The sequence below is a fragment of the Cheilinus undulatus genome, linkage group 8 (genome assembly GCF_018320785.1).
Source record: "Cheilinus undulatus linkage group 8, ASM1832078v1, whole genome shotgun sequence".
Taxonomy (NCBI): Eukaryota; Metazoa; Chordata; class Actinopteri; order Labriformes; family Labridae; genus Cheilinus; species Cheilinus undulatus.
The window spans coordinates 46075899-46086776 of NC_054872.1; the positions used below are offsets into that span (position 1 = coordinate 46075899).

Sequence of the window (10878 nt, forward strand, 5' to 3'; positions counted from 1 at the left end):
TGCAGCTCTGTGCTCTTTGCAGCTAAAGTATTCATCTGGGACAGTTGATTCTTTTGAAGTCCAAAAAAGAAAGCAAGGAGAAAAACACTTCTTTTGTCATTATAATTAGTGCCTTTTTTAACCATCTTCATCTTCCTTTATAATGTAATTTATCACTGATCATCTTATTTAGGCCTGTCTATAAATACAGATTTATCTAGTCAACTAGAAGATGGTTGTAGAAAAGTTCAGAGGCTAAGACAGAAAATTTCCACTTACATTTTCACTACAAAGAAACTCTAACATAGCTGCAAAATCTTAATCTAATAAGTGTGTGGATGCATCGATTGTTGGCTATCTACAATGCTTACAGGAAGAAAAGCATTACTCTGAATACCCCCCCACCCCCGATTGGGACATTGCCATATTGTTAAGCTGATTTAACTGGATTTAACTTGTGTAATTAACCCTAATATTGTTGGCAAACACGGATATTGAACAATAGTCAAACAAAGGGCCAGATCTACAATAAAATAGCTGTGTTTTGTTTGCGAACCTGTGCACATGCTAAAAGATAAACCAAAGTGAACATGCAAAGGGGAAACTGCACACAAAACCGCTCTGTAAAGAACATGCTGCACTGGGAGTGCCTGTCACATATGCTTGCTTAAAAATTAAGGAATATCCAAAATTTCTACATAAAAAAGCCCCCATTTTCTATGCAAACAGGGCAAAAAGCTACTTATTCACAAATACCAGTGCAAATACCACAGACAGTGTAATTTTACGCCAGATGAACCCATGTATTAAATCAGCTCTCTGTCCTAATCACTTAGTCAACTGTTTCTATGTATCCTACAATAAACTTTATATTTACATCTTTGGAAGCATTAGAGCCTGGGCATGGCCCATCATGTGATGTGTTTGCAATCTGTCTACTCATTTTTTTTCTTCTCTTACCTTTTCTTGTAATATTTTGTATTTTTTAGGGAGCCAAATTCAACATCTGGCCTGGGACTGCAGATGGAAACAAGCTTTTTGGCTAACTCCATCATATTTACAGAAATGTTGATTAATCTGCACTGTCCCTGTAAAAATAAAGAAATAAACTTTGCTGACACTAAATCATCGGTCTAGTCCGTGACGGTGAGGAGTCTGCATACAGGAGAGAGGTGGAACAACTGGTCCTCTGGTGAAGTCAGATCCACCTGGACCCGCTAAAGACTGTGGTGATGACAGTGGTTTTCAGGAGGAGACCCCGCTCACTATTCTGAACAGCACAGTATCTTCTGTGGACACCTTCAGGGATTCACGATCTCCAGGACCTGATGTGGACCTCCTACTGTTCCTAGCAGAGTTTGTACGTCCTGAGACAGCGCAGGAAGTATATGTATGTATATATACTAAGAACAGAAAGTAAGGAAATCTGTGTTTGGCAGATTATTTCTTTGTTGTAACAATGATTCTTGGGAATAAATCTTATACCGTTGGATAGCCTGTTTATTTCCCTTTGAAATGGAGCCACATTTGTAGGGAACATGCATTTGTGGGATGAGCAGCACAGCTGAGTATGTGGGTTGCGCCCATGAAAAATGTGCCAAATCTTCTCTGCCAATGCCAATCAGCTTACTATGCCATTGACTCTGGTTCGGTGGGCAGCTTGCAACCCACATACTCAGATCTGCTGCTCATCCCACAAATGCATGCTCCTTACAAATGTGGCACCATTTAAAAGGGTAATAAACAGGCTTTCCACCGGTATAAGATTTATTCCCAAGAATCATTGTCACAACAAAGAAATAATGTACCAAATACAAATTTACTTACTTTTTGTGCTAAGTTTATATATAGGAATTTTCCGATACCATTTTTTCCTTTCCAATACCAAGGTGTTGGGTATCGGCCGATACCGAGTACAGATCCAATACCAGTGTGAACTTTCTGGACTGACTGTGCAGAGTAGCAAATTATTTTAGACCTATATCTAAATCAACAAATAGAATCATAATGTACAGCATCTCTGTGACCCTAAAGTTGTTTTTCTGCTGATTATTGAGTTTCACTGCTAAACATTAAAATAACAATAATATAGGGAGCTACATCACAGGCTCTCTCTATCTCTCTTTATTATGCTCTATCTGGGCAGCATGATTATGACTATGGAACAGCCTGCTATTGGCTGATAGACCCTAACCAAGAGTACACAATATGGCGGTTAGCATTCGAGCTAGTGGTAATAAACAATCATAATTCGATTAAATGGATAAAAAGATGTTCAATGTCACATTTACTGGTGTGGATCTAATATTTAAAGTTCCCAAAAGTCACACAAGCTCCATGCTCGTTGAAAATGCTGCTGCAAAGGATTCAAAGGCATCAATAGCGTCAATGGGAAGGCACAACGGCTAGCTTTAAGAGGAAAAACAAGTAAGAGGCAATGATTTATGGTTTAAAAGTTATTTAACTTTTGATAAACTGTGTAATTTCTTGTCGTGTAGGACAGTGCTGGTCTAGAATGCATTTTAACAATCACATTCAGAGAAAACACTGTCATGCAGACACCATTCTTTGCTGATGCAGTGTGTCCTTTGGTTCTTCTCTGCTGCTCTAAAACGGTAATCCCTGCATGACATGCTTTCTGGGAGCAAAGAAAAGTTGATTTTTGGTTTATAGCGCGAACAGTTAGCATGGCTAAACGAAATAAAATATAAAGCTAAACCAAACGGTATCGGTTCATAACGTCATGTACTCGCCAATACCAATACCTGCATTTTAAGCAGTATCAGACGTATTTCCGACACTGGTATGGGAATCTGAACAACCCTATATATATGTATGTATATCATTGCATCGTATTATATTGTACTACACTGTGTCGACCATCGGATTGCATTGTGTTATTGCATCAAAAACAAAATGCGGCTCTTGGATGGGATTCAACTCTGTCCTCTTTGATTATCCATCCAATGAAAAGTGGTCTTAGTGACAGTTTTCAGTTGATTAATGTTTGCAGGGTTGGCCCTCTTATTTTACTGTTAAATAAAGCCTTCAAAGTCACTGTTGGGCCTTGCATGCATTTAAAAGTCTCATTTTAACTGCAATATGCTTGCCTCCCCCGTGAAGTGTTTGTTGTGGCGTCTAATAATATTATTCTCTCCAGAATTTTGACATGACATTAAACATGAAGACATTTGTGGACCAGATGTCTGTATTCTCCCCAAACAGCCTTTTTATAGGGTCATGGTCGACTGGTGTTGGCTGAAAACACGCCGGCTGACAATACCCTTTTATCACTGCTGTCTGAGGAAAATATTGTGTTTGCCTTTAAGTCAGTGACGAGCTGAGAGACCTGCGAGCGACCAGCACAACCCAGTAATTCCTAACAACTCCAAAATGAGAAGATTGTTTTTTGTTTTCGCTAACTTGGCCTGTAGGGATCAGAGAATAGATGTGCAGAATAATGAATAAAGTGCTGAGTCACAAAGTGGCCTCACACCCTTACAAACTTTTATCAGCATAAAGCCCTGCAGCTTTTAACAAATCTGTTTCATCACGGTTGGTAGTGGATAATAAGGACTCCTGCTGTGGGGGTAATTGTCCTCCTCCCCTGATGTGCTCCATAAAACCTCATGACAAACACGTGTTGTAAAACCTGCACCAGACATTGGCTGTAATAAAAGGTAATTGAGACACTGTAAAATGACATTAAGTAGTCGTAGAAAACCCTCCATGTTTTAACTTGTGTGAGAAATTACGGTTTAGTGTGACTGTCTGGTCTAGATTCATACAGCATGTGATGAAGATATCATCACACTGGATGCATTCACCTTTAAAAACTTACTTTACAGGCACAAAGATTAGATAGCAGTCATTGAAATCAGCCTTGTGACTACATGAGTCTTTCCTCTATTTATTGATTATATAATGATATTTAGACATTGTTCTTCAAACAATGTTGGATAACCTCTCTTATCTGGTACATGAGCACTGATATCAAAGGTCAAACCCCTGAAAACATAGCCTTGTCTCTTAAAAGATGGGTCCACAACCTCTGAATTTATGTATATTCGATGATTACATACCATAGCTTTTGGTGAATAAGAGCCTGACACTGATGTTTAATAATTAAAAGAATCCAAAAAATACAAAGTGCTCTACTATTTTGGATAGTAGATACTCTAGTTTTTAACTCTATCGACCTTGAAATCTTGGACTGGACTCTAGCTGTACTTCAGTTTTTCATAGCAATCCCCCGTGACAAAGAAATGTCTCTACAAAGAGTAACGCTGCATCCACATGATACTCAGATGGTCCAGCTTTCTGAGTTTTGATGCCAATCTGAATGAAATTTAAGAGTTTACAGGAAATGTGACATCCTCAGTGAATGTGTGTGGCTAGTCTTTGTGATTTCTTGATATTGTCTGTTTCAGACTTTCCATATTATTCCACTTAAAGAGATATTTAGATTTCCTGCAGCCAGCCTCAAGTCGACACTCACGGTATAGCAATTTTTTGCACTTCCGCATTGGCGTCATTTTTTTAGGACCACAGGTTGCCGCTTGGTTACAAGTCCTTTGTCTTGTGCTACAAGACTATGTACCTATGTAGGACCAGGGCTGTTACGGGCAAAAAAGTTACCAACAGCCCTGCTGCTGGGCTGAACAACACTGGAGGAAGTGACATTAACTCCTCTTTCTGAGAATATCTGTTGTGGATTTAAGTATCAAAGTCATTTCATTGAGGAACTTAAATGTGGCTTATAATGAAAGTGATGGATTTAACATGTGCAGTAAATGTTTGAATCTTACAATCATTTAATTCCTATTGGCTTCAGCTCTGCACTGTATAAGAAAAGGTGCACAGTGCTAATTTTCAGTATTGTGACAATGATTTAAAGAATGATGAAATAATATTACAGAATCTGTATTAGCCTTAACTTCAGCTGTTTTCATCCATGATAAAGCCAGTCTCTTCTACCACTACATTTGCACCAACTACACTGTGAGTAGCTGCCAGCAGCCTGACATGCTACAATATCCATGGCATGGGATGTCTTTCAAATCCAGCTGGGAATCACTCCATAAAGTGTGTTACAGAAGGGCCAAACCTTAAACAAAACAAAATCTTGGAGGGTGATTGGGCAAACATTCTGTCATTACGGGCCAATCAAAAAAAAAAAACACAACATATGACGTAGTAGGCCTGTGCAGCCAGGGAGTCAGCTACATGACACAACCTTGACAGGTGACTGCTGTCATTTCATTACTCAATCTTCACTGCCAGGGAAGCCAGTTGGTAAATTAAGCTCTTGCCAAAGCCAGGTGGGTGAAGAGCAAGACATGCACCAAACAGTGTGTTAAGAACTATGGCCTCTGTAATGGGCCTCTGCTTGACCCGCTGAGCTAAATCAACACCCTCTTTGCTTTTCTTTAGATAAATAAATGTTGTCCTGTCCTGATCAAACTGAAACTGTAGATGCATCTACTCTAATCTCTTTAACAGCCTCCATTATTTACATGCTTGCAGTTGCTTTAACTAAACCACGACTGTAGCTACTATCTTAAATGATGCTGACTGATCAAGTTAATTAATCGTAACCAAGCATTCAGCTTGGAACTCTTGAAACTAGCTTGAGTTTCATCTACCTGTATGAAAATGATGCATGTAAAGAGCACAAGGAGTCAGAATAAATTGTTTTGTTTTTTTTTTTTTTGCATAAAAATGTATTTTCTTATGTATTATGATGAATTCAGACTGTTGAAATCTGTTTATTGCAAAGCTCATGTTGCAATAACGAGTAGTTTGTAATTTTTTTTTTTTTACTTTGGCTTATTCTAATAGGTGAACCTTGAGCACTTTTGTCTGTTATATATCTTTTATGTTTTAAATACTAATCACTTGATCAAAAAAGAAAATGAAAATGTTAATCAACTTTTTACCAATAAAATTAACATCTATTTCTGTCCACCATGCTCCTCCCTAATAAGATGTACATTTTGAAAATATATTTGATAATTTTTAAAGTTGTTTCAACTTAAAGAGGCATTTGTGCATTTTTTTTTTTGAGTTTTTACTCATAATATCCTGGACCCACATGAATGTAGGATAGTTATTTTAATGATAAATATTTAAATTCATCTTATATGTATCAACAAATATTTAAAATTCAACTAATGTTGCAAAAATTACATTGCATGTTTTGATCACATACAGTGCTTTAGAAATTTATTAGACCACCACCCAAAGTGAGGTTTATGCCACAGCTGCCCTAAATTAACAGCATTGGTAAAAACTGGTAAAACCAAAATCATTTTTTATGTTTCTGTAATGGTTAATATACCAATATGTAGAGGCTCTTTAACCCAAATGATATTTTTAATGCTAGAATAGAATTATTATTGTTATCCATGAATTTTCAAATTTACTGATTTACAAAAAAAAAAGAAAAAATAGTAAAGCACATTATTATTTCTTGATTAATATGTCAAATTATAGTTATTTACTTGCATTCCTGAACAGAAAAAGGAGTTTTAGTGCTTGAATGTTATGCTTGATTCATTTCTGACTTCTCAGAGAAGCCCCGTGAGCCGGCTCAAATTTGGGTATAAAAAGGGGAATTCAGTTTGAAATTCCTCATTCCTGTTCAAACTGGTAAAACGTGGAGAGCTCACTGAAAATAAAGAGTCCACATTAAAGCACTTCATGATGCTGGATGGTCTCTGAGACAGGTGGTCTAATAAATTTGTTAAGCACTGTACAACATGACATAATGGTTAATTTATCTTATGTTTGCCGCCCAGTATGACTGTTATTGCTCATACAGGAAAGGCATCTTGATACGCCTTTTCTCATCCACATACTTTATGAGTCTTTTACTCTCTACTTTTTATTTTAATTTATTTTCAAATACATCAAACGAAATAAACTTAACTTGGTCTTAAATAAAATAGCCTTGAATGTTTAGCAAAGATAAGCCTTGCAGAAATTTGGTTTGCTGTCATGTTTGGCAAGTATAAGTTACACATATTTGGTTTGAGCATTTTAAACATATGAATGTTTAATGTTTAATGCTTAATCAGAAAAAATAATCAACTGAATTATCAATATGGGTTGTAGTTCCGTATTTTGCGGTTAATTCATCATTCTTTGTGGCTTGTGCTGCTGTTATTTTCAGCTTTATGGTATCTTTAAAATGCTGTTTAGTTTTAGGCTATATTAACCTTGAGAAGGACTGTGAGTCGTTTGAGTAGCAAGTAAGGTCGACTGAGGTGTCCAAACAGAGAGTTAGAGCCTCGCCTTTTTAACTTTTATCACCATTTGATGCTAACATGAGTGAAACTGAGTCTGTACCCACCTGCTGCACATAGTGAGGAACTTCTTCCACTGTCTCAAAAGATGACTCGTTCGGTGTGAGCATGAAAAACATGCCCCGGACCCCCGCGGACATCACTTTGAAATCCACAGCTCCAGCCATGACGGACAGCACCGAGCTAACCGCTGCAGGTGAGATTTATAAGCTAATACCTGTGCAGGTATAAACCTCTCACTGGGCAAGTTCCTGCTGCAGCGGATTCCTCTGCAAGCTTATATAACACTCTTGTTTTTCCTCTGGACAGTAAAGTAGGTCAATTATGAAATACGAGCGTGTCAGCGTGTGAGGAAACTTCTCATAGTCAGGAAAACAAGCCAACCGATTTATGGAAGCAGCAGGATACTGTTACTGTAACCCGTTAACTGCTTATCCCGCTTCATTTAAAGGAGGAGAGTTTACCTTTGGTCATGGTCAGACTTCAATGTGACGCTTCAGTGACAATTTATCTCGCGAGATTTTGTGTGTACAGATGGTACAGCGTTTAAAGTGGCTGCTTCTGTTGAAGGGTTTGTGAGGTGAGTCTCCAAGGCAGGTAAGGTCAAGTTACACAACATTTTAACAACTTTCTGCGTGTTTTGTAAATGACTTAAATGAAAGAGACTAAAGATATTATAAACAGAGCAATGGTAAAAAAAAAAATAAAAAGCTTCCTCAGCTGCCTTTCTCCACCATTTCATCCCTCGTTGCTCACAGAAAATAAAACTTGAAAATGTTTTAAAAGTAGGGTTGGATAATTAATAAAAAGTGCTAAAACCAGCAACCAGCTAGCTCAAGAAACGGGGTTTCCTTGCTAACACTTCATTGTTAGCAACTGCTCAAGGGAAACGTTTTGTTGTTGTTGTTGTTTTGTTTTATTTTGTTTTGTTTTTTGTTTGTTTTTTTTTTTTTTTGTTTTTTTTGTTTGGAAAGGAAAATATAATCCAAAAATGTGACTTTTTTTTTTTTTTTGAATCAGAAATTCTTTTACAATAGCCTTGTTCTGGAGGTCATATCTTTCTAAATAGTGTACAGTACAGGCTAAACTGACCGTTAAGACTTTATAATTGTATTTTGTCAATAATATCCTGCTACTTAGGGTAAAATTCTGACTAGCATAATTCAATGGCAGTTATTTTTTTAGCATGCTAAAAATGTATTGTTGCTTGTTGCTAGCAATTGATTTTTAGAGACACAAGTACATGCTAGTTGTTTGCAAAAGTGATAACGCTAAGGTGGCAGGTTTTTGTGGTAGTCTGGGATTTCTATTGTTATTGTAATACACTGGCTAGCTTAGCTAGCAGTCAGTAAACAGCCAGTTTCTTTGATTTCTACCTACTGTGTTGTTATCAACGTGGGAATAAGTACATGCTTATTTGCTTAACTTTAGGAGGTAAGGTTGCTTTGAGGTTAGCCACATGTGGTCATGCTAGGTTAGGATGCTAGTAGCCAAACAGCCAGTAAGTTTAATTTAATTGTTTGATTGCTAGCTAGCAGGTTGTTAGTGCTTGTTTTGTAACCTTGACAGTCAACCACTCACAACATGGAAATTGCTGGCATGTTTGGTTTGTTGTCAGTTGTTCCACGTGTTGCCATTGCTAGCAATATACTGCTAAGCTTAGCAGGTTGACAAGCATTCTGTTGCGTCAGTTGAATTGTTTGATTTCTTAGTCAGGTCAAATAAATTTTTGTATTTGTTGATCCATTAATTCGGGATGGACAGGATTGGCTGGCCAAACAGCGCAAATCCCTTGGTGGGGAAACGGAATTATTCGTTAGTTCAACTAATTAATACAGTTTTATCAGTTCAGGCCCACGATCTCAGTCAACAGTTTGTCTTAACTGTAACACAGCAACCCACCACTATTAATCCTTGTAACTGTACATAATGACTACTGCCATGCTGCTACAGTGCTCTATATAAAGATGTAAACAATGGTGAACTGATAGCATCGGTAGCGTCTTGTAGGAACCGCATGGTTAAGCACTATTTTGCTCTAGAAACTGCAAGTAAAGTTGCCCAGAGACTTTATCAGGATATACTTACAGATAACTAAAGCAGTAAATGACAATATTCAGTACAGGAATGTGGATGTTAGCCTTCAAAGAGGATAAGCGGGGCTAACTTTAGCCACATTCTGTTAGCTGTCCTTGCACTCTTACTGTTTTATATTGTTACCCACGCCGATGAAATCGGCAGGGGGTTATGAAAAGGGTTCCGTATCTTTGTTTGTTTGTTTGTTTGTTTGTATGTGTACAAGATAACTCGAGAACGGAACGTCAGCTCTTCACCAAACTTTCAGGGAATATTGGGGTAGTGACAGGGAAGAATCGATTAGATTTTGATGATGATCTGCGCACCCGGTCGGTTTTTCTCACACTTCGAATTTTGAACACCATAGTAATCAATGGGAGCGTGAGTTCCCCGGTGGCGCTGCTTAGGCGTGGGTCTGGCGCCTCAGACGGCCATTCTAGTTTTACAGAATGTGTTTACGTGGCTTTAGACTTTAGACAAAATAATAATATGTGGTAAAAAGAACTGTGAAATTATTTATTTTTTGCCCAGGAACATCCCTAATATAAAGTAAAGATAGTTAACTGCTATAGAAACTTGGATGTCCTGTGCTAGCATAGTCTACATGTCCTAATGAGTGATGCTAGCCACAGTTTTAGCTTGCCAACAAAGCGTTGTGTTGTGTTTGTAAAGAATGTGATCTCCAGACACTTTATGGCCTAACTAACCTGGTAAGCTTATAGGATAACTTCCAGTGTCCCTTGTGAGCTAGTTTTTGTAATTTGTATGACCAAAACAAAAGTTACTGTGAAAACAAAGTTCCCATGACTAGGTGGGTTGCAAATAATGAGACAGCTGAGCCAGATAAACAGAGGGAGACTCTGGTCAAGACTTTTAGATAAAACTCTATGTCATTTTATGTATCTGTAATTGTTTCTGCCTAATACAGGGGCCATTAAAACTTATCTGTTCTCTTCTGTTCATCAGGAAAGACTTCAAGGACATTATGAAGATAAGGTGGAGAAGGGTTATCAGGATGGGACCTGTAAGAAGATTTATGACGGTACAGTGGAGTCAGACATTATTTAACATTATTATGTATGTCTATATGGATGGGTACCAAACTTTTGGCAGTATTTGTAGAGTTGACTGTCATAAATGAAATTATTTTATGACTAAAAGTCTCTGATTGTGGCGCGCCGGTAGTCGAGTGGTTAAGGCACATGCCATATGCGCAGGCGACCCGGGTTCGAATCCGGCCCGTGGCACTATTTCCTGCATGTCTCTCCCCGCTCTCTCCCTGTTTCCGACTCTATCCCCTGTCCTATACTATCAAATAAAGGCCAAAAATATATCTTTAAAAAAAAAAAAAAGTCTCTGATTGTGCAACTATAAGGTGTAGGTTAGACAAAGACAGCTATGATATTGAATTGAGCTTAAAGTTGAAAATCAAGGTATAAGCCAAATTTGTTCACTCACTTCTTTATGTTTCTAAGACTCAGGATTGGCACACCACTTTGTCAGTAGAGGTGATGAT

The 10878-nt window shown here is 37.8% G+C and overlaps 1 protein-coding gene across 1 annotated transcript in view; it reads right to left on the reverse strand.

Annotated features, from left to right (window-relative positions):
* Positions 1-7766, reverse strand: part of agmo (alkylglycerol monooxygenase) — an 82322-nt gene extending 74556 nt beyond the window's left edge. Inside the window, exon 1 of the mRNA XM_041792770.1 lies at positions 7334-7766. Coding sequence (XP_041648704.1) covers positions 7334-7453 — 120 coding nt within the window. The 5' untranslated portion in view covers positions 7454-7766. The remainder of the gene's footprint in view (positions 1-7333) is intronic.
* Positions 7767-10878: the final 3112 nt, after the last annotated feature.